The 25,006-nt window shown below is 38.2% G+C and overlaps 1 protein-coding gene, 1 non-coding gene and 1 pseudogene across 2 annotated transcripts in view; all 3 read right to left on the reverse strand.

The window, feature by feature from the left end:
- The window catches only part of IPCEF1 (interaction protein for cytohesin exchange factors 1), a 182,038-nt gene that overhangs the window by 10,743 nt on the left and 146,289 nt on the right, over positions 1–25,006 (reverse strand). The window contains exons 12-13 of the mRNA XM_045865784.3: positions 19,623–19,980; positions 3,824–4,017 (exon numbers count right to left, since the gene is read on the reverse strand). Coding sequence (XP_045721740.1) covers positions 3,824–4,017; positions 19,623–19,980 — 552 coding nt within the window. The remainder of the gene's footprint in view (positions 1–3,823; positions 4,018–19,622; positions 19,981–25,006) is intronic.
- Positions 13,750–13,851, reverse strand: LOC123838045 (U6 spliceosomal RNA). The gene has a single exon (XR_006789385.1). It is a non-coding gene; the product is annotated as a U6 spliceosomal RNA (small nuclear RNA).
- On the reverse strand, positions 24,038–24,158 carry LOC123838023 (U6 spliceosomal RNA; annotated as a pseudogene).

Below are 25,006 nucleotides of genomic sequence, written 5' to 3' on the forward strand. Positions count from 1 at the left end.
CTTAAAAAAAAATAAAATAAAGAAAGTATTAAATAAGATCTTTGCAGATAAACAAAATTTAAAGAACCGATTTTCTTAAGGCAAAATGAATTAACTACCCCTCTAAATCTGATCAAAGATTTTAGGAAAAGTTCTCTTCAACTTTGGGCTAACACTTTTCATATGGTTAAACATATTCTAAACTAAACAATTCAAATTTCTTACCATTTAGCTCAAGCCTGTGTTTTATGGATAAAAGAAATAACTATAGAGAAGACTAGAGAGGAAGGAAATTAATGAAACAACAGAAGGGTCTGTAGTGCTAAGCAGAGCAGCATCCCAGCCAGCAGCATGGCGCATGGACCCTGCCTCTCCCTTGTGGTACAGGAGGCTCACTGGATGCTTTGAACTACATTTACAACATCCCCCTTGCCTTCTGTTAGGCAAGGTTTGGCAGGGCCTCCAGAAAATAGCATGAGAGAGACAATGCTCTACTCTCCTTTTTCACTCCAAATAGTACATGACTTGACTCAAAAACGTGTTCTACCACAGAAGTTGGGGAAAGGAGGGTTCGTTCCTCTTTTAACACAGACCAGAATAACCCTGAGAGCAAGTTTCAGTTGGATCCATTAATTACTCATTTTATTATTTTTTAAAGATTTTATCTATTTATTTGACAGAGAGAGAGAGGGTGATAGAGCACGCACAAGCAGGGGGAGCAGGAGAGGGAGAAGCAGGCTCTCCGCTGAGCAAGGAGTCTGATTAGGGCTCTATCCCAGGATGCCGGGACCATGACCTGAGCTGAAGGCAGACGCTTAGCCAACTGAGCCACCCAGGTGCCCTTAATTATTCATTTTTTTAAAAAGACAGGCTTAGCCAAAAGTCAATGGATGTCAAATTATCAGAAATTCCTAAAGATCGGGGCGCCTGGGTGGCTCAGTTGGTTAAGCGACTGCCTTTGGCTCAGGTCATGATCCTGGAGTCCCTGGATCGAGTCCCGCATCGGGCTCCCTGCTCAGCGGGAGTCTGCTTCTCCCTCTGACCCTCCCCCCTCTCATGTGCTCTCGCTCATTCTCTCGCTTTCAAATAAATAAATAAAATCTTTAAAAAAAAAAAAAAAAGGTTTGTGCTTGATGAATTACAACAACATGGACACATCTGTGTAACCCCACTGAGGTTAGAGGAGACTCCTACCCAGCATCTCAGAAGCTGTACTGTGGCCCCTCCCAGGAATCTCTTCCCTCCCCCTCAAAGGCAACCACTATCCTGACTACTCTGAATTTTAAAGATAATTATTATCAAATTTGATTCAATTATAGATAGTTAAAATAATTCTTATAGCCTTTTGACATGAATAAACAAACATGTACTAAATTATCTTTCTCCAGTGAATAGGTTGATGTGCTTTATCTTTCCAAGAAGGCCAATTTCCACATCAGTGTGTCTTCCTACCTTGTGATGAGGTTCATAGGACCACATAACATGGATTATGTTTCACCAGGCCCAGCATTACACTTTTGTGAGTTCTAAGGGGTCTGTGGAGAGGGCTTCTTTCCAGGAATGCACAGAGACAGCAGATCTTCAGATGGGTGTGGTCGACAGCCCCCAAATGGCCCCCGATGCTCCCTGCTCCCCAGCATTCCCGCCTTTATGTAATTCCCCTCCTTGAACGTGGGCTGACCCAGTGTCTTGCTCCTAATGCATAGAACATTGTAATTGTAATGTGGTGTTGCTGCTGAGACAGGTCTGATCCATCTTGTTCACTCCCTGTTGCTGTGTTACTCACTCTGAGGAAAGCCAACTTCCATCGGAGAAGCTACCGTATATCCACAGGACAAGGAACTGGGAGAAAAACTGGGACCTCAGTCCAACAACCTGCAAGGAACTGAATCCTACCAACCAGTCAATGACAGAGCCTGGAAGCACACCTTCCCCAGGAGAGAAATGAATGTGGGCCCAACTGATGCCAAGACTGCAGCCTGTGGGAGACCTGGAGAAGCATCCAGCCAAACCACATCAAGAGATGCCTGATCCACAGAAACAGTGAGCAAGTGTTCATTGTTTGTAGTTGCTAATTTTGGGGGTATTTTGTTACCTCACAATAGACAACTAACACATGGGGAGAAAAGCAAAAGGCTGCTGAATTCATAAATTCCATGGCCATAGTGCACGGAGAACAGGAGGTCACAGAGAACCAAAATTCTTTGTTCAAACCTGGCCTCCCAGTGGCCAGGTCAGGGCATGGTGTTGTGACAGTCTATAGAGTTTTGAGTTGCTATTCTGTGGAAAGCTAAAACAGTCATCTTTCTCCTTCTAGAAATGGCCTGAACTGCCCATCCTCTCCTTATCCTGTTCCTTGCTTCTCCCAACGTGGGCTGCAATGTATCCTCCCCTGACACATTCATCTTAGACCAGTTCCTCCTCCATGAAAGTTCTTTCTTCTCACCCCGATATTCTTCATCTCTTACTCATGGGCCAGTTGTCAGCACTTCCATGACTTTGTCCCCAGTGGCCTCAGACAAGCAGCCATGTCCCTCCTCCAGGCTACCAAAGCACCCAAGTTTGTATGAGCTACACCTCTCAACACACTGCATTCTGTTTTCCTCTCTATTTCCACCATCCGGTGGGGTGCACTCAATGCTCCCAATGCCCAAAAATAAGAGTCTGGGACATAGTAAGATTCAGGAAATATTTGTCTAATGAAAAATGTATTCACTTATATCAGTTATTACAAATAAGATAGAAAAATCCCAACATACTATGGTATATTACATTGAATGACTAAACGTATTTATCAACTTCATACATATCATGGAATATAATATATTTGGCTTTTACAGGAGTGCTACTGATGTGTTTCACCATTCAACATTGGAGAATTTCTTTACATGTTGGTTTTCTTCATATAATTAAAATACTCCTGTGCCTTTTCTTTTTCAGCCTCATTTTTGTAGGCTTTTGGGGGTGCTTAGCTGTTCTACGGACTAACAGGGACATCTGACTAAGAGTCACTCAGCCATTTCTTTGTAGCCTTGTCCTTTGATTGCTGGTATTTCTTCCTGGAAAGAGACTCAAATTCTTGATGCAAAAGAACATATACAAATCAAAATTAAACTGCAGAATCTATCAAGGCTTTTCAGAATCTATAAATCTTCTGCTAATTTGGGACTATTTTACAAAGTATCCTGGGCCCCTCTTGTTCATGCTACAGTCTACATGTGAAAGCAAGTTGCTTTTGTTATGAAGAACCATTTTAGTTCAGGAGGCCCTGAAAATAGCCTCACTACGTTTTGTACCCTGTCCCCCATTCCCATTGTGAAAACATCTGCTGGCCTTACAATCTACGGGACACTTCCCATGGCCCATCTCTCATGGTGTTTCCTGGTTCCAGAGCCTGGGGCTGAGAATCACGAAGTCTTGGCTCTATCTGAAATCTAGAGATTTTCTTCTGGACGTAGTAGGAGAAGAATGGCACTCTTTAATGACTCAGGTGAAATTCCAAGATCTTGTTTACTTTTACTGTTTATTCTCACAAGCTGACTATCTTAAGCCCTCATTATCATCTACTGTGCTAGGTAAAGGGTCTAGGAGTTTAGCATTTGAACTTTCATACCAAAGTGAATGTAAAAATCAAGGCCTATTGTAGGAAAGTGCAATGGGTGCTACTGTGTGAATGAGCCAGTGCTTTAAGGATGCCAAAGGTCATCTGACCCTACAGATGATTATATTTGGTTTTACTGCCCTCCCTCCACCCATACAAACACACCAGTGAGCATGAATCTCTCTGCAGAAACAGCCTTGCCCCACATCTACAGAGTTCATCCACAATCTGAAATTTTTTTACCTTCAATGTGCTATTCAAGGTTCGGATTTTGTGAAGTTTCTCATTTATGGATGGATTCTTACAACGCTTAACAAAGGATTTTCTCAACTCCTTTTTGGTTGAAGGTCGACGGTCCCCAAGAGGAGAGAGACTAGCTTGTTCTAACGATTTGTAGAGTTTCTCCATTTCATCATCTTCAGACAATTTTGTTTCTTCTATTAAAATAAGAAAAAAGCAATAACAATAAACCCAGTTAAAATCAAGTTGAGATCATTAGATGCTGTGATCCTAACACAAGCCCTGCTGACACCTTGATCTCACACTTCTAACTTCCAGAACTGTGAGACAATGAATTTTTGTTGTCAAAGCCACTAGTTTATGGTATTTTGTTAGGACAGGGCTATGTTCCCTTTGAAGGCACTAGGGAAAAACCTGTTCCCGGCCTCTCTCCTAGATTTTGGTAGTTCCTTGGTTTGTGGCAGAACTCCAATCTTCATGGGGTGATTTCCTTGTATGTCTCTGTGTCCAAATTTCCCTCTTTTATAAGGATACCAGTTGTATTGGATTAGGGGCTCACCTTCCTGACATCTCTTAACTAATTACATCTGCAACAACCTCATTTCTAATAAGGTCACATTCTAAGGTACTTCGGAACTAGGGTTTCAACATGCGAATTTTGGAATGACACAATTGAACCCATAATAATACACCATCTAGCTCCCTCCAAATTCATGTCCTTCTCTCATGTAAAATTCATTCACCCCATCCCAACAACTCCAAGAGTCTTAACCCATTGCAACATCAATTCTAAATCCAAAATCTAATCCAAATATCATCTAAATGTGGTATCGGTGAGACTCAGAGAATGATTCATCCTATGGCAAAATTCCTCTCCATCTGTAAACCTGTGAAACAAGTTATCTGCTTCTAAAATACAGCAGTGGGACAAACAAACCCTAGCAAACTAATACATAACCTAAAGCTTGAGAACCATTGCCTCTGATGAGTTTTTAATGTCCTTCTTAGAACTGCCCTTTGAGAGAAGGAATCCCATGTGATCTTTGTGGCTTTGAGGAAATAGTGATCATTTCTCATGCTGTCACATATTTCCACCCCCACTTCTTAACCACAACTTGCTAGCCTCAGCCCAAATGCTTCCAGTGAAGTGACACACAGGATCCAGAGGGGACCACGTGAACTAGGCTAAGCTAATGGAAGCTCCACCATGCTGGCTACAGTCATCGATTCAGGGATGAGCATGTGTCTCAGGTCAGGCTAACTGGGGCCAGGAAGACTCAGTTCTGAGACTTTGGTTGGGGTATCAGGGAACCAATCTCTCTTTTTTCCTGATCATTTGATGATGTGAGCTAGAAGCTTCCAGGGATCACCCCAAGAATCATAAGAATGGAGCCAATCTACAACATATAGCTGAAACATGGATCTTGGTGATTCTGTTGGAGACCTTGCAGCTAGTGGGAGCCAATATGTTGCCTTTGTTAAACTACTCTCATTGTAGATTTCAGTCACATACAACTGAAAGGACCCCAAATGATATAGGTTACCCAAAGAAAAATCTTCATCTCTCGATATCACTTTAATATCCCACTCAGAACTTTGGTCCTTTCTTCCTTTATTCCCTGAAAATAATTTTAATAAAGATGCATAGCGAGATTTGTTTTTCCACCATGTACTTTTTAGTGTCTATGTGTTTCACATCTTATCCTGAGAACAAGCTTGATAGAGGGCCATCTAAAAAGTATGGCATTAGGAAGAACTGAAAAAAATGGACCTCTCTAAAGGGGAGAGAAAAGCATACAATATTAATATAAGAGCGTCAAAATCAAGTAAACTTGACTTACTTTACAGTTTACTCTAGTCAGAATAGAAATCTTTAAGCAATAATTAATTTTTCCTTTTCTACTGCCAGAAAGTTACCACGGGTGTTCCCAATATATTTTCATAAAATAGAGGGTGAAGATGTTGAACTAACTTTATGACTAACTTAAAGTACTGGTCAGTAAACCCCTTTGCTCTCAACCAAAGCAGACTCCAAAAAGGAGGAGATATTCAAAACTGCATTTGAACACAATTAGACTTTTTGGCTCAGACTGTGTACACATATCAAAAGTGAGTTTTTCTCAACATGAAAAGATGCTCAACATCATTAGTCATTAGATAAATACAAATCAAAACCACAATGAGATACTACTTTGCACCAACCAGGATGGCTAAAGTAGTAAGTGTAGGCAAAGATATGGAGAAATTGGAACCCTTATACATTGCTGGTAAGAATGTAAAATGGAGCTGTTACAAATATCAGAAATCATCTTCCTCCCCCATACACATTCCTTTCCCTGACTTAAATTGGGGGCATTAATCAGAATGTGTGTGTGTGTCTATGTGTGTGTGTGTCTATGTGTGTGTGTAGTGTGGGGTGTATGTAGTATGAGGTATGTGTGTGTGGTATGTGTTGTGTGTGGTGTGTGTGTATGCATATGTGTGTGTGTTTGTGTGTGTGTTGCATGTGTAACTTGATCTTCCAGTCCCCCAAGAAATAGTGGAACTTTGAAATTAACACAGAGGTAAAGTGGACCTGTTGGGATTACTGAACATTAATGCAGAATTCACCTAAAATATGACCAAATAATGTTCAAAAAACACTTTCTATTTGAATTCATTTAGAAACTGGAGATAATGGGAAGGAGCAAGTATGCTCAGATAAGGTTAAAGCTGTTAGGGAAATGGAGGGAAACCTGAAAGGAAAATGTTCTTGCTGTGTTCTTGCCTCTAGCCATCCATCCCTTCTCAGGGGAAACCTGAAACTGAAAAACTATATATACGTCTGACCTCTAATAACAGGATTCCAGAATTGCCCATAAACATAAGGACAATAAAATAATAAATGGTGATGTTAGGAGTCAAGAAAATATCCCTATTGGTTTTTTTGTGTCATAATCTGAGAGATGTACAATATATCGCTAAATACTCAGGGGACATACCTGTGATCCAACCATGTCCATGACCCAACTAGGAGCTTTGCATTATTTTTACTGCTGTTAACGGCTGGTGCTTAGGTCTTCACGGGGCCATAAAATGAACATCCAATAACAATGAAAGCAGATGATAAACAGAATTCATAGGACAACAAAAGCACACAGCAAAATACAACTTACGCCTGACCCCAGAGCACAGATGAGAGTCTTCCCAAACCCTCCAGAGAGGGTAGTGCTGGTGTGTTAACCCCGTGCCTTTATGGGGCTTCTGCATAAAGTAATGTTTTAAAATCTCCTTTTCGTGTTTTTATGTAAATATTTTTCTACATTATAATATCATATTAGGAAGCACTAGGTTATTATCGTATTTTACCAGATTGTGGAAGGAGCAAGGAAAAAAAGATTGCCAGTAAAGACCGCTGGTCTGTCTCACGCTAGAAAGAGAAGCCAAGTTCATCATTTCCGCCTCCCTTGTCTTCTCCAGCAGAAGAAATGAATTCTGTCTGACAGTCAAGTGTTTCCAATGCAATTGCTAGCCTTCTTCTCAAGAGTCTCAGTCTTCTTGCATAAAGTAACAGGACTTTCACTCCCTCCACCACATAACGCACTTTACCTCAACTAGTTCCCAAGGCTTTGCCAAGGAAGATGAAAACTATTTTTATTTTATGGAGGAGAAAAAATGGAGATTCTTGAAAAACAGTAAGTGATCTTTCCAAAATGTAAATCAGTGATGGAATTAGGAATAGAAGTTCAATTCCGTACCATGCAGGCCCATGCGTTTGTAGACCAGTCTTCTCAAACTTTAATAGGCGAACAATAACCCAGGGCTCCTATTAAAATGCAGAATCGGACTCAGCCAGTCTAGGATGGCTCTGAGCTTCTAAATTATTAACAAGCTCTTAGGAGATACTGGAACTGCTGGCCCATGGACCATGCTTCACATAGCAAGACTAGCCTGTCCGATTTGTCATGCAATACCAGCTGCAACTCACTGGAAGAGAAAGGGCCTGGTGTTACAATTAAAAAGTAGAGACTCATCCATAAAGCAGCACCTACTTTCTCTGTGACCCTTTACACCTGTTAGGCTAGCTCAGGATGTCTCAGGGGTCCAACTAGTAAACTTTCTTTAAACTTAGGTCAATGTAATGCAGAGACAGACTCAAGAAACAAATTGAATTTTTAATAGGATCTTTCTTGGTGACTTTAGCAAATGAGGCAAAACAACATTTTAACTAATGGTTAGAAGTTCACTCTTTTCCAAGATTATGCCAGATGAATGTGTTGCTCCCTTGCCATCCTCCCACGTAACCCACCCTATTGTCTGCCTCTGACAGGGCAGGCATGCTCCCGTAGGCCCAGAATTTGGCTGTCGAGAACACTGTATGCAGATTATCTCTTTAAATGCAGTATTTTCAACTTTGCCTCCCCCACTATCTTATTTTTGGTATTTCCTTGTGCTTTCTAGAATGTGGTTTTTATTTTCTATTTAGAACATAAGTGCCGAAGGAAATTCACAGGCCATGTTTCATATCAGAATTTGAAAGGAACCCTGTTTGAGACTGAAAAAGTCTACATGATGTCCCAAGGAAGACTAGGTTAGCTCCCAAACATGAAATACTTGGGAGGGTTTACGTAGAAAACAGTATTCCCTGCTTTATGTGGGACGTTCCAAGTGTTTGAGAAAGGAAAAGACCACGGAAGGCACTTATCACAAAAAGGTAACTACATAGTCATTTCGACATTATGTGTAGCTATTAAGACTTTGCAAATGTTATTTAATAGAACACCTGATGCCAAGAGATTCAAAAACTTTAACAGGCTTCCTCTAATTAGTGATTCTGACGACTCTCCAACATAGCAATTCTAAGCAACACTTAGAATGATACTGACAGACAAATTTGAATCATGTAACTAAGACAAATCTGGATAATTCATTTTAACAATAAGGATACTACTGATCAAGAACATTCCCATGGCAGAATTTTGAGAGACTGTCTGTTCTTGCTGCTGGTGGAGATAGCCATTAGGTATTGAGTTTTTAGGATGTAAAAGATACCACATTAACTACTGTACCAACATGACCTCACTATCTTTGAAACAACCCTATGAAAAAAGTGTCATTTGCCCTGATAGAAGGGAGAGACTGTTGGAACATTAAAAACTTTGACCAAACCTATAAGGAGACAGACATAGGTTATGACTCAAAACCCACAGCCTCAAACACTATGCTATACTATAAATATATTTGATGAACTGTCTTTTGAATAAAGCCCAATGAAGAAAAACTTCAAATCAAGCAATAGACAGTGATTGAGATGATAGCCACATGAACCAGACAGACCAAGGCTCAGAGCCCTGTTCCCACTCTTCTGTCTTCCAAGGAAAAAACCCCCACCCAGAGCCTCTGTTTCTGAAGTGGCCAGGTTTTACATGGCAAACTCCGTTCTCACAGGGCCATAGGGCACCAGACCAGGAAATTCATAAGCTGGCCAGCAACCTAGGAGACAGGCTGTATAATCAGATTCTCTGCTTGGCATTTGTACTGGGCACTTGGCGATAATCTAGTTCCAATCAGGAGCAGAACCTGAGTCATGGTCATGGTAGGTTGGGCTCTGTGTAAAGCAATGATAGAAGAGCTTAGAAATGGAGAATAGAATGTTCGAAGAATACTAGCTGGGAAAGAGGGGATTAAAACCAAAAAAAAAAAAAAAGATGGCCAGTAAAATAAATTCTATTCGAAATCAGATTGAGCAAGACAAAGCATCCAAGTACAAAGCCAGTACTTGTACTCTTTTAAGTCTGAGAAAGAGTAGTTTCATTTTGATTTCCCTCATTTTTTTGTATTAGATTTACCTTTTCCACCAGAATCATATACCTTTCTTCTCCTGGGTATTTGATGTTTCTATTAAGGAAGCTGACTCAATACTCTTCTACCATATTATTGCTTTTATTAATAAGAACAAACCTAGTCTATTGGGCAATCTTTAATGTTGTTCTTTTTTATTATTATTGTATCTTATGGCAGTGATCTTTAGAAATAATCTTAGGTTGAGTCTGTGGTCCAAGTATCTGATAAGCAGCTCTACATTCTTAAAACAAATATTCTATTTGTTTTTAAAATGTATTAGTCCAATCATATGAGCACCTAGGATTAGGTGAAATATTTAACGTAGACATAAAATTTCTGTATCTGCTCACATCCTAAGAAAACAAAAAACATTAGCAAATACACAAAAAAAGGCATTTCCTTAGATTTTTTTTTTCCTTTTTAAAATATACTTGCAAGGTAGAGGTTGAGTGCGAATTTAAAAGGGGAAAAAAGCCAGAAAATTGCCTAAATTCAAGGATCCAAATCTAATGTACTGTAGATAAATATGTAAACCTTGGCTCCATAAACTGCTGAGTCCATCTACAATGTGGGTCCATGATGGAGACAAATGAGCACAAAATATAAAAATGGAAGATGCAGAAGGAGGGAAGGGATGCAGGGGGCAGTGAGGCAAGAGAAAGGAAGAAGTTAACCTATTTCACTAAGCAGAAAACAAAGGTTTGGAGCAGATAAATGCTCTTACCTTTTTAAGATGACACTCTCTTTTCCTTACCTCAATGATTATAGTCAGGTGTGATCTATAATTACTTGTAAAACATCCTTCGTTTTGCCTTATAGGAAATCCACAGTGTACATATTTAGAGTTATGTATTTAATTATGGCATTAAATCCCTACTAGCAAACCTTTTCCCAGGAAATGATACCAATCCCTAAGAGTTGCAATTATATTTAGTAATACAAGACACTGAATGTGCTGGAAAACTTGTAACTCATCCCTGATTCCTCTCTTTCCCTTGCACATCTGATCCATTCATTTACTCAATTCATCCATCAAATACTCTTTGAATGTTCACTGTGTGCTAAGGCAGTGTTTTTAGATACTAGAGATAGACTAAATAGGCAAGAATCTTTTATAATGTTTATACGCTTATATTTTATGTGTATGATATATCCCAAATGTATATTTTTTCTGCCCCCTGACCCACTCCACTGCTATCAACTTAGTCCAAGCACCCATCATTTCACTGTTGACATATTTCAACAACTAGATACGTGGTCTACTACAGATTCCTAATACCCATTTTCCATATAGTGAAGTAATCTTTTTAAAACATAAGGCACCCCATAACATTCCCCAGCTTCCAAGATCATCCCGTTGCACTTAGAACAAAATCCAAACACCTTACGGGACCCACTAGTTGCCACATAAGCCAGCTACTACCCACTTCTCCAATCCCTCCTGAGCTTCCCCTGCCCACTCTATAATAGCCACACTGAATTTCTTTCTGTTTCCTGAACTGCAAAACTTATTCTAGTCCTAGAGCCCTTGCATCTTTTTTTCTCTCTGGCTGGGACACTTTGCCAACTATTGTTTTCATGTGTAGGTTGCTTTGTGCCATTTGGCTCTCAGATCACCTTTTCCTGGGAGGTCCTCCCCAACCAGTCATCTAAATCAAGATCCTTCCTCCAACCCCCCATTATTATATACTCCTACCTTATTTCCTGTATAGAACTTATTCACTACCAGAAATCATCCTATTCTTATATTTACCTAATTGTCTCCCTACCCTGACATAATATATACACCAGATTGTAAATTCTATGCAAGAGGGCTGTTGCCTCTGTTATTATTCACTCACGTATCTCCAAATGCCAATTGTGCCAGGAAGATAGTAGATTCTCAATAAATATTTGCTAAACATTCATTATTTGGTCAAAATGTTCATTCTTTATCTCATTATTATCCCCTTCACCTATCCTTCTATCAAATAAGCACAATGAGCTAATTTTGGAATCAGAGTATTAAAGATTCAGTAAGTAAATTATACTTATTAAATTCCAAGTATCTAGATAGGCCAAAAGTAAAAATATGTATTATTTAGCTAGTTAAGAAAAAAAAGAGGACACAATTTACTAACACCAGAAATGAAAAAGGGGGACATCACTATAGATCCCACTGGACACCAAAAGGATAATGAAGAAATATTATTTGATAACCTAGCTGAAATGGACCAGTTCCTTGAAAGATACAATCTGTCATAACTAACATGAGAAGAAATAGATAATACAAACAGGTCTATCTCTATTTAAAAAGTTGAAACATTAATAACCTTCCAAAACAGAAAGCACTAGGCCCAGATGGATTCATTGGTGAATTCTATCAAACATTTAAGGAAGAAATTATACCAATTATCTACAATTTCTTTCAGAAGACAGAAGCAGAGGAAACACTTCCTCACTCATTCTGTGAGGCCAGAACTGCTCTACTACCAAAACCAAATACATTACAAGAAAAGAAAACTATAGACCAACATGTCTCAATGAACATAGATATAAAAGTCCTCAGCAAAATATTAGCAAATTGAATCCAACAATGTATAAAAAAATTATATACCACAAGCAAGTGGGATTTATCCCAGGCATGTGAGGCTGATTCAATATCCAAAAATTAATTAATGTAATCCATTACATCAACAGACTAAAGAAGGGAAAAAAAATCACATGATCCTATCAATAGATACAGAAAAAGCACTTGAAAAATCTATGACCCATTTATGATAAAAACTCTCAGTAAACAGGAATAGGAGAGAACCTTCTCAACTTGATTCAAAAGATCTACAAATCCTACAGCCAACTTCATAAATGGTGAGTAACTTGAAGCTTTCCCACTAAGATCAGTAACAAGGCAAGGAGGTCCTCTCACCACTCCTTTTCAACACTGTACTGAAAATACTAGCTAATGCAACAAAAAAAGGAAAAAGAAGGTATACAGATTGGGAAGGAAGAAATAAAACTGCCTTTGTTTGCAGATTACATTATATGACATTCTGAAAAGGCAAAACTATGAAGATAGTAAAAGGTCAGTGACTGCCAATGGGCTAAGGGGGAGGGCGGGCTGAATAGGCGGGGTACAGAGGATTTTTATGGCAGTGAAAATACTCGATATGATACCATAATGATGGATACATGTCATTATGCATTTGTTCAAACCCACAGAATACACAACCAAGAGGGAACCCTAATGTAAACTATGAACTTTGGCTGATAATGATGTGTCAGTGTAGGTTCATCAGTTGTAACAATATCCTACTCTGGTGGAGGGAATGTTGCTAATGGAGGAGACTATGAATGTATAGGGATGGAGACAGATGGGAAATCTCTGTATCTTCTCTCAATTTTGCTCAGAACCTAAAATTACTTCAAGAAAGACAAAAGCCTACTAAAAAAATTATTTTTCAATCTTCTGCTTACTATAGTTGTGTAGTTTGAGGAAGATAGAACCTTATTTGCTTTGGCTTTATTTAGGACAGCATAACATTGTAGGGAGAGAAATTAGAATTTAACAACAAAAGGATAGTGCAGGAATAGACCTCAAAGGCTTAAGACATTATCCTGATGAGAAGGGTCTCCCTGGAAAACTGACCTTCGAATTGTCCTTTCTAGCTAATTCAGACATGTGCTGGTATCTTCACAGTTCCTTGCTCTTGATGAATAGAGAAACAACTCCAGAATAGTCAAAAAGGGCCAGGAATATAATTATAAAGACAAAAAAAAAATGAATCTGAGACCATGAGGATAGAAGCATTTCAAAAAACTACACAGGAATCTTCCCAGAACAAATGGTGTAAACTGTAGAAGTCTGTTCTCGAGAAGACTTGTAGATCACAAGGGGAAGTCACCTTCAGTTTTGTGTAACCATACTGCTAAGAGAGATTGCCATAGCTGCTGTCAATGAAGAAACTTACAATCTTTTTCTATAAAGATCATGGTTCCTTAAATTATGTTATTGACCTTTTGTCACTGACCTTTTGTGAATCCCATGCAGACAGCTGAAAACATATTCACTTTGAAATATTTTTAAATATTGTGTGTGTGTTTAAGTTTTCATTTTAATTCCAGTTAACAAAAATATGGAACGCTTCATGAATTTGTGTGTTATCCCTGTGCAGGGACCATGCTAATCTCTGTATTGTTTCAATTTTCAGCATGTGCTGCTGAAGTGAGCATTCATTTTGAAATTTAAAAGCATTCTTCTAAAACTAGGTTTGGTTACAGAAGAAATTAAAAGTTAAATTACTCTTAAACCTTACTGTTTGCAAATGGCCAGCAGTGAAAGTATTACATAACACAAACTGCAAGTTCTAGTCAAAGAGGTATGCAGAACCCGCACATATTTACTAGGAAAAAGATATGAAAGTGAATCAACTAGGCAATTAATTTAAGGAGCTAGCAAAGGTCCAACAAAATAATTCTAAATAAAATGAAATAATTCATAAAGATAAAGCAGAATTTTATTAACTGGATAATAAAAATAATGTGCAACCAATAATGCCAAAGACTATTTTTTAGAGTAAAAGAGCAAATAAACTTCAGGCAAATTCTGATCACACAAGTAAGAAAAAGAAATTAATCATAAATATTAGAGAGGACAAGCTAAAATGGCCATTACATAAAGCTAGGATAGCTCATCTAGAAACAAAACAAATTCCAACTATAAGGTAGGGTGACTAGTATAAGACAAATGTGAAAAAATAAGCCTTCTATTTTCACATCAGCAATAATAATCATAAAATATAATGGAATTAAAAGATTCCATTCACAAATGCAAGAAAAATTATAAAAGGTGTAAGAACAAACTCAATAAGATATATGCTACACTTATAAGAAGAAAAATGTACTTAAAATCATAAAATGAGAACTGAAGGAGAAATATACCATGTTCATAGATGAAATGATTCAATGCTTTAAAGATAGCAGTTCTCACCAAATTAATCTAGACAAATTCAAGAAAATTTTAATCAAAATCCAAATGTGATTTTTAAAATTAAACTTGAAAATCAAATCCAAAAATTTACCTGAAGATAGTGCCAAAGAGAGTAATGTTCTACTGAATAATAAAGCATAAACGTAGAATCTAACTACTATACTGACAAAATAGATGATAAAATGTCAATAAAAGACTACAGAGATTGCAGAAATAAGCCTATATATATGAATTTTGATACTGTAAATGTGGCAATACAAGTCACTGGGGAAAGAATCTCTTTAATCACATCAGGTAATGGATATTCACTAAAAAATAACTTAGATGCTTATAGTCATGAATAAAATGGACTAGTTACATTGCACAAATTTGCAGGTAACCTAATCAGTATTATTTCACGACATCTTCTAGGGATCGTTAGCCACTGGGTATGGAGCAGATAAAGAAGGTAGTGGATCATCTATGCTTGAGAGCAATGCCACTGAGGTCAACAATTATAGATTCAGGATTTTCCCAATAGTAAATATTTACTTCTATTTTGAGATCCCTTCTCAAATTATAGTTCAAAAAATAGGATCACTGGGAAACCTTCTAGGGACTAAATTAAGTAATAGAGGTACAAAGACTAAGATCCTCACCTTGATAGGCATGCTATGGAAGCCCTCCAGTCTCTCTTTTGCTTCCTCTATCTACCACCACCCCAGCTACCACAGAAGTTTCCTAATTCTTCTGATTTCCTTTGTCCCCTTATATGCTTCTACCCCACATTCTAGAGCGACATAATTTTTCTAAAATATAGCATATCTCAGGTATTTGTCCAGCCTGACTCTTGCTGGCTTTTCATGACTTTAGAACAAATTATGATCAATAATTTTTAAAAAAAAGTATATCATCAATTATATGAGTACCCTGATTAAAAATGGTCATCCATTATCTACTGAAATAAACTAACAACTAACCCAGCATTCAACATCACTCAAATTTCTTTTCCATCCCTCCTTTCCACGGCTCCCCTCTCTGTGTGCAGATCCTCCCACTTGGATCACAGATTACTTAGATGTGATCTTCCATATTTTGAGTTCCTGCTCACCTTTAAATACCTCGAGTACCTTCTATCTTTCTGTAGCACTTACTTTACTCTGCTTGCTTTTGTTAAATGAGTCTTATTCCTCCCACTCTCCCCATTAAGATCTTAAAATTTTTTAGCCCAGAAGTTGTATCTTGTTCATCTGTATCTTCTTGTTAGGACTGAGTACATGAGTACATGTTAGGTACTCAAAAAAACAAGATTAAATTGAATGGACTTCAGTATTCAACTTTTTTTTTTATCTTCTTGCTTCCTAAAGAGACATGCTGTGTAATTCCTACAACAGCATCTGAATTAGCTAGCTAAAATAATATAGCATCTATCCTGTTTGTACTCAGATTATGTACAATTTTTGGTAATATTTGCTAACTCTTAAAATCTGGCTCATTTATGTCACATCTTATGTCTTAAGATGTCATGCATATTCCAGTATGCTTATTTCCTCATTAACAACTCTTTTTATTCAACATGATTCCTAGATTGATTCTGACTGGACTTGTACTTGACTGCTTATTTACATAGAGTATTAGTCTTTTCAGCTTTCTAGCATCCAGGGTATGGTCACTCCATTCATGGAGTAAGCAAAAATAAAATTGTCTCCACATTGTCAGAGTAATGTAAATAGAGACATACATGGGAGTCATTATCATCTAGGCATAAGTAACAGACCAAATAACTTCTCACAGAAGAAGGAAACAGTATAGGGTAAAATTGACCTGAGATGAATATTCCACTATCCCCATCACCTCTTTTCCCACTGTGCTTTGAGGAAAGACTCAGTGAAGAATCTAGAGAGCTATGGAACTCTGGAACTCCCAATGTGGAAAGGCAATGGGATGCAATTAACACCCTGCCGCATTTTTTTATTATTAGCTTATGCTGCAGAGAAGAAATGTCTAAAAGGCTATTTAAATTCAGTATAAAATTCTAGCAACCACAATTTTAACTGCATAACTGCAAAACATTTCTCTCATTGTTGAAATAGAAAGAAGGCTGTAACGCATGCTGCCTACTTGTTTCAGGACTCAGTTATTAACCTCTAAGAATGTTTTCTAGGAGAAAAGCCTCTTTCTCTAGCAAACGCATCCTGAGACAGGGACTTAACCTAAAATCCTAACTCCTGTCTTGGACCATGTCAACACTTCAATCCCTGTCATAAAAACACCCTGAACAATATTTCAGACACAGGAATATCAGAGCTCTTCTTTTTTTAATTGGCAGCTAAAAAATAATTTTTAGCAGTCACAGAAATGAAAAGCTACCTTGTTCTCCAATACACAAACATACACATGTAAAAAAATGCATAATATGCAGTCTGATTACTCAACAGCAAATCACTGCAAACACAAGAAAAGACCTGGTTGCTGTTTCCATAGCAATGACTTTATGTGGTTTAACTCTTCTGGGAATTTAACCAAATCCCCAGAAGCAGGAGAAAATCATCAGCAAAAATTTTGTAACATATGGCAACTGCCAACACATCAGTGAGGGAAAAATACTTTTATTTTCTCTTCCTTCTTTTCCACTGAGAGGAATACCTTCATGTCAAACTGTTGAAAGAAGCATAGAGATTTTGTTGGTCACCCTGCACTTAACTCAAAATTTTAAAATACTAGGTTTCTTCTTCCTTAGATTGAAAGAGACGTTGGTCCCCAGCCAGCTCTGTAGCTCATGCATCCCCAGAATGACATGTGGACATGGACAAGAGGTACATACATATTCCCATGACTCGCAGCTTATTCATCCTAAAGAAAAACTCCATCTGCAGGGTCATCTCTCGGGAAAGAATGCAAATGGAATTTTATTCTCTGTTTTGCTTTTAAAGCCGTCCTCATCCTGGGGTAGTGTGTGTGTGCGCTTGCACATGACATTTTTTAGTTCTACTTATGGCCCAATGATTAAAGCAAGAGGTTTTTGCAGGAAAATTATAGATGTGGTACTTTCCATGATTTTTAGTTCAAGCAGCCATGTATCTGGAAGGCTCTTCCAAGTACCAAGATAGAGGCGGTCCAGCTCAAGATACTTAAGTGCTCTCTTCAGTATGTCTTTGTAAGAACAAAGATTGTGGGGCACCTGGGTGGCTCAGCACGTTGAGCGTCTGCCACTTTGGTTTTGGCTCAGGTCATGATCTCAGAGTGGTGAGATGGAGCCCTGCATCAAGCCCCAGGTTGTGCTCCACGCTCAGCACCAAGTCCTCCCTCTCCCTCTGCATCTGCCCCTCCCCCTCCCCCTGCTCGTGCTCTCTCTCTGTTTCTGTCTCTCTCTCTCTTTCACTCTAAAATAAAATAAATAAATAAACGAAATATTTTTAAAGAAGAATAAAGATTGTGATCAATATGCAATATGCAATTAATACTCAATGAAAACGATTGTCTCAGAATGAAGAAACACCTCCAGGGACAAGAAATGCATTATTTTCCAAGAAACCCATTCAATTTTGAACCATTTTCAATGTTAAAAGAAGTTTCTTATGCTGAATCTAAAACTACCTCCTTTTTGCTTGCGCTTCTAGCTTTACCATCTGCATTAGTTTTGTACTTCCAAGGAGACAGAGATTACGCCCAACAGTTCTTCTATGTGACAGCACCTCTCAAACCTGAGGCCAGCTCACGTCTCCTGTTTTCCACCCATCAGAGGCCCCCTGTGGCCCCCTGTATTCCTCACTGGTGCTGTTCCCACTCTCCTCCCTATTCCACCTCCTTCACCTCTAGACATAGGTTATTTCACCAATGACATTTTTCACTCCACTCTTTTAAATGTAAAGTAGAGGTATTAAACAAAAATGCCATCAGTTGCCAGGCAGGTAACTCAACTGTGTGAAGCATCTTCAGGTAAGGCCACAAGGAGTGGTGACGATCGTGGTGACTTAGAGAATGAGTTCCCAGCCTGAGCACTCAATTTTGCATAGTTCAAAATACTGTATACACACACACAACTGGGACTACAGTCGTGATCCTTGACTTAAATTACCCTGATACCAAATATTAAATTAATAAGGTATATCTGAAAATTTGAGGACTTAAATAAACTTTCCGATTAGGCTAGGGGAGAGGGGACAGAAGTCGTCTGTGTCCTTGGGCCACTCTGGCAAGGTATCGTGAGAATTTCACCCGTCAACTTTCTTTCAAAAGTACACTGAAAAAATACAAACCAAACTCAGCATTCTCTTGTTGCTCGGTATCTTATATCAGGTAAGCTTGTTTTTACAGCTGAGTAAATAAGGTACAGACCATCCAAAAAGACACATCATGACTGAAAACTAATAATAAAAAAAAAGTTGGTCTGAACAAAAGATAAAGACCAATTATCACAGAGTATTAAGAAAGTTCACATTATTAATTTCCATACTCCATTAACTGTTTCCTTTGCTAAGATTTAAAATATTTTGTTGTTGTTGTTTTCAAAAGCATACACTGCTTCCTTTGTGTTTAAAAGTTCTGGTGCTGCCTTCCAAAGTGCATGCAAATTGTCTGTCTTCCCCGTTAACCACAGACACCTTCAGGAGCCAACTAACGAGGAGCCAGACGTTTTCTGTGGTTGTGGCCCAGGGAAGGTGGTTGCTCTCCGTTTGTTTGGGACCGCAAGATATCAATCTACAAAACCTTGATCTAATCACCACAAGCTCCAGGACATAGGATGGGACCAAAAGGGAGTCAAGCTTTTCCTCAGATCGGTGGAAAATTACATGTCTCATCACTATAAGCATGTGGCCAGTGACACTTACATGGGTAATTAATGGTCTCGAAGCTGGAGTCTTCCACATACAAACTCCCCTACCGAAGCAGCCCTTGGGCTTAGCCCCACCTGATTGTTTAATTATTGAATCACCATCCATGCCTTTCAACATTCTCTTAACAAATTAAGAGTTCTATATCCATGAACAAATATTCATTCTCTAGAAAAGAGTAAATAACTTTTTGGTTTACCTCTGTCTGCCATCTTTGATCCAGTGGGCTTGTCTGGGACAATAAGATGGTCCAGGTTGCTATTCAGTGAAGAAGTGTCATCACTAGACAGAGAGTTCAAAAATCCACTTTCTGATGTGGCAAAGCTGTTGTCCAGAGCCCTGCAACTGTTTGCCTCTGAGGGTGCAGGTGAGTGAACATGCACAGCAAATGTCATAGACTGTCCCTCACCGTCAGCAGCGGCGGAACTATTTACCATGTCGATCCAGGACTGTCTCTCTCTAGATAAGGAGGCCAAACTGCTGTGTGTCTTTATTGTACTTTCCGAGGAAGAGGAAGAACAGGATTTGGGTGAAGAGAGAGATGCCTGCTGTGCAGCCTGTTTCACAAATAAAACCAAAAAAAGAATAAAATAAATCATGATTAAACTGGCATTCTCTACTTTCCATTTTCCATGAAGGTACACCAATGTTTCAGAAACAAATTATTAGTAACAAATCATTTTTAAAACCATTCACAAGTTTTGGGTTCATTTTTTTTTCATTTGTTTTACCAACTGTAATTCAGAATAAAAGCGTTTTGTTCTTGTATTTAACCCTTTTTTTCCAAACAGCTGAAGACACCATATTTAACTTTGTATCTCAGTGATGGGGGAATAGCTGCCTTGGCCCTTGCATAAGACCTTAATTCTCACACTTCATGTGAGGATTATTAGTACAATCCCTTTTTATTCTGCTTGAGTTAAATTTGCTATAAGGGGAAAGTAATAATTCTTAAGCTTCCTCATTATTTAATTTGAAGATTCTTTAACATATCACAGGAAAGTTCATTATAAAACTGTTACGAAGACTTGATAAAATACACTGAGAGAGAATTGGCCTGTTTGTATTCCGTATTTCCATTAGTTGCCACAAGAGATGCAGTTAAGATTATATTTAAATTTAAATTCCATTCTACTTCTTATGGATCTACGTCCCCATGTTTAACTGACATGCTGGGGACTCAGTTGTGTGCTGTAATGTCTTATTAAAGAAGATACTAAAGAAACCTAAACTAGTCTAAAGAATCAGAAGAAAAATGTATGATATTTATATTCACATGACAAGAACTATGATGCCATTGTCCAAAACCAATTTGTATAACTTTAAATTCTCTGTTTTAGGATCTGAAAGATCTCCATAACATGATTTACCCTATTCTTCAATGCTCCCTAAAAATGTAAAATGCCCCTTTGGGGGATTCTTTGAAATACTAAAGGATACTTTGAGCAAAAAAAGAGATTGTAATTGATTACTGAATTCTCACTGATTGAGCAAAAACTCTTGAGAAAGGTAATTAAGAGAAAGAAAACAAAAGCTGAAGCCGGACGGGAAGCAAAATATTAACTGAGTGGAGACTACAGATGTGCACAAAGTACATATATTTAAGTTCTCCAATATCATTTACATATTCCTTAGCACACATCTACCAATAGCTCATAACTACATAGGTGAAATCATGTTAGCTCATTAGCTCTTTAATAACTTAAAACTTTTATAAACTTTGGGCACCTGGGTGGCTCAGATGGTTAAGCGTCTGCCTTGGGCTCAGGTCACGATCCCAGGGTCCTGGGATCGAGCCCCGCATCGGGCTCCCTGCTCAGCGGGGAGCCTGCTTCTTTCTCCCTCTCCCTCTACTGTTCCTCCTGCTTGTGCTCTCTCGCTCTCTCTATCAAATAAATAAATAAAATCTTTAAAAAAAATAAAAAATAAAACCTTTAATAAACTTTGACCAAAAAAGAATCCATTTGCAAGCTCTTAATTCATTAAAGAGAAACCAAAAATTGCACCCAGACTATGAGTAGTAGGTTGATGATACAGGATCTTCTGAAAGCTGTTCCTAACATACAATGCAAGAGTGAATAAGAGTTCTTGGCAAAATGTTCATCTCCCCATGGACAAAACATCAGTGCAACATCACCAATCACCCTCTCTCAGAAAGGACTTCATTTATTCCAAGATTTTATCCTTGTTTCATTTTGATGATAAAATATATTCCTTTTTTTGGAAAATGGTGATAGATGTTAGTTTTTGTCTTTTTAAAGTATTTTTTAATGTCCTATGTAGCAAAATAAAAATTTGGCAACTATATGTTGTTCCTTCATTTTTAATTTTATTTGTCAATAAAATCCAAAAATCTAGACAACAGAGACAACAGTGCTCTCTGGGTCACCTTATATCTCCAATGGCAGATGAGACAGAAAAGGCATTTTATGGCTCAGGTTCATCAATTTCAAGCATTCAAAACTCCAAAGAAGTGGTAGTAAGGAAATTGTTAGTGGGAAGAAGCCAAAGAGCAAACTAGGATTTTCTCCCAAAAGCCTCAGAATCATTGCAACTAACTCAGAATGGTTGATTTTGTTTCCATCCAGTATGTTCCCAAGAATTTTGCAGGTTCTAAACTCTGAGTTCTGATGGGAAAAGCCAGTATTTACCCAATGTATGCTCAATTTGCTGAATACTAGACATGCATTGTCAAATAATCAGTAAATCCATTTTTTAGGAACATGACATTAAGATATCCAGTTAAGGATATCTGGCTTAGACTGAGACAGCTGGGTGGCTCAGTCGGTTAAGCGTCTGCCTTCAGCTCAGGTCATGATCCTGGGGCCCTGGGATCAAGCCCTGCATCAAGCTCCCTGCTCAGTGGGGAGCTTGCTTTTCTCTCTCCTGCTCCCCCTGCTTGTGCTCTCTCTCTCCCTCTCTCTCTCTCTGAAATAAAAATCTTTAAAAAAAATAAAAAATAAAATAAAATATCCAGTTAAGATACTAGCTCATCACATACACCTTATTAATAGTATATTTGTACAGACATGAAAACTTTCCATTCAGGAATGTGTCAGTGGCTTACAAATCAGTTGCCTTAAATCATTCAGATCATTTAACAACTAAGAGATTAAGGATCTGTAATTCACTAAATAAAACCTTAGTTATCCAGAGGAGATAACACACAGCCCCCAAGCTGTCCAAATAAATGCTAAGCCTTATTTACCAGTCATCAGAATGATCTACGAAATAAATATCAACAAAAATACCGTTCAGACGTAGTCCTGACATGTTCCCCCATTGTTAGCTATTTTAGTAAAACTTGGCTTTGGTGGGGCCAGATTCCTTTTCCGAAAAGAGACCAAGTACAAGGTTTTCCTGTTGCTCCTGTTGATATTTCTGTAATTTGATTAGCAAAATGGGCTATTTGAGCAAAAGCCTGTCCACATAGCTGCTGCAGCACTTTTCCCATAAGCCTTTTTGGACCTCAAAACTCTGCTTAATGGGCCAAGGAAAGACATTTTCATTGAGCATCAGAAATTTCTGTGAAGTATATTCCCTTTGGAGGTACCACTCAAACACAACTCAAATGTTTCCAATCCATCGTCTCTACTCTTGTGCTGTGTAACATTTAGAAATTTGATTTTTAAATGGAAAAAGTGAGCAAGAAAAAACAAGGAAGAACTAGAGAGATGGAAAGAGAAAATGAGAAAAAAGATGATGTGTATCAGGCCAGAGGGAGCTTCTATTAGAAGAGAGATTAGCAAAACAGGAATCAAAGTGATCTTGGAGTGCCATCTCAGAGGGCTGAATATGGAAACACTCTTTATAGATACTGTGGTGCTAAATCACAAGTCATTATTTCCACCACTGTGTAGCTACCAATAGCCACAGTCAGAGAGAGAACATTTAGCTCAGTGCCTTCTATGAACCATCCATGTAATATACTCACAAAACGTCTCGCTGCAAATCTAATGAAGGTAGAAAGAAGTGACAGTCTCTCCTGGACTGCAGAAGGGAGGGACAAGCCCATCCCTCTGTATCAGTTCAAGGACCACCTCCTCCAGGAAGCCGGCAGTGAGCTCAAGGCCAGGTGGGTACCTCCGCGTGGTGTTCCCAGGCTTCCTTCTATCCTAGCAGGTGGAATATCACTTTATTTGTCAATTAATACTATAACTGCTGACAGACTTGTTCACCTTTTTTTTGATGAGCCACTTGAGAACAGGCTGTTTTTAACTATTATTTTTGCCTGTCTATTTTTTTACATCTGTACCTGACGTATAGCTGGTAATAAATTAATGCCAATACCAAATGGTCTAGAAGAAAAACAGCCCAGAGTAGTTCAGTCTTTTATGGAGGAACGCCCCAAAATTCTTTGTAGAATTGCTACAAATGATTTATCCCAACCCCAGGATCTAGGAGTGACTCTCACTGATTATAATGCAAATACTCCCACAAAATGTTCTCATGATCGCAAACAAAATTATTATTTTATCTATTAGAGGTTAATAATTGCATGGTGGTTCATTCATTTCAGAATATTTGGGTTTTAAAGATTTTACTTTTTAATGAGAAAATTTAAAGACATCTTAAAGATCTAAGTTTTAATGAAGAGACTATATGATTAAGTTAAAAAATCAATATTGCTTTTTCCCATTTTCTTCACGGATTTGGGTGTCATCCTTGTGCAGGGGCCATGCTAATCTTCTCTGTATCATTCCAATTTTCATATATGTGCTGCCAAAGTGAATACACTTTTTCCCATTTAATGTATATTTTTTTATTTGAATTCCAATTAATTAACATACAGTGTAACATTAGTTTCAGGTGTAGAATTTAGTGATTCAACACTTACATAAGATATTTGTATTTATCAAAGAAGCTTAGTTCAAATGATTAGCTCTAAAATCTTTTTCTTTGAATTGTTCAAAAACACAAATTTGACATAGGGAAAAACAGTTTAAGATAGCCACCAACATTCTGGAATTAGGAAGAAGTGAATCAGCATATAAATGTTAAGCAACATTGGTCAAGGCATATTTTAAAAAAAAGAAAAAGAAAATACAGGAATAACTTAAGACTAAACATACAAAACCAAACGAGAAAAAAAAAAAAAAAAGGAACGTACCCATATGGCTTTTCTTCTCTTTTATTGACCACATTCAAACCAGTCAATTGCTGCTAAACCCTAGGAAGTAATGTCTATATTTCTACCATATGCTAGTAGATGCATTCCTCTAAAAACCCAGATACCTTATAGAGCACACACCCCCATCTGACCCAGCCTTCTGCATGACCCTGGGCAATGAGGTGGCAGAGGATCTGCTCCTCCCTCCAATCCCTTGTATCCAAGTGACCTTGAAGAAGTCACTTTAGCTCTAAGTCCTATTCCTTTGACTTCTTCCTGCCACAATTACCCATCCCCTCCCTACCCTAGTCCATCTTCCAAACAATAACTACAGGTCTTCCTCCTTTTTTAAGATTTTATTTATTTATTTGAGAGAGAGAGAGAGAGAGGGAGCGGGGGCAAGCACGAGCAAGGGGGAGGGGCAAAGAGAGAGGGAGAAGCAGATTCCCCTCTGAGCAGGGAGCCCGATGTGG

Source organism: Mirounga angustirostris, unplaced genomic scaffold (assembly GCF_029215605.1).
Source record: "Mirounga angustirostris isolate CCGP_5_RB_7025 unplaced genomic scaffold, mMirAng1.0.hap1 SCAF_8, whole genome shotgun sequence".
NCBI classification, from domain to species: domain Eukaryota; kingdom Metazoa; phylum Chordata; class Mammalia; order Carnivora; family Phocidae; genus Mirounga; species Mirounga angustirostris.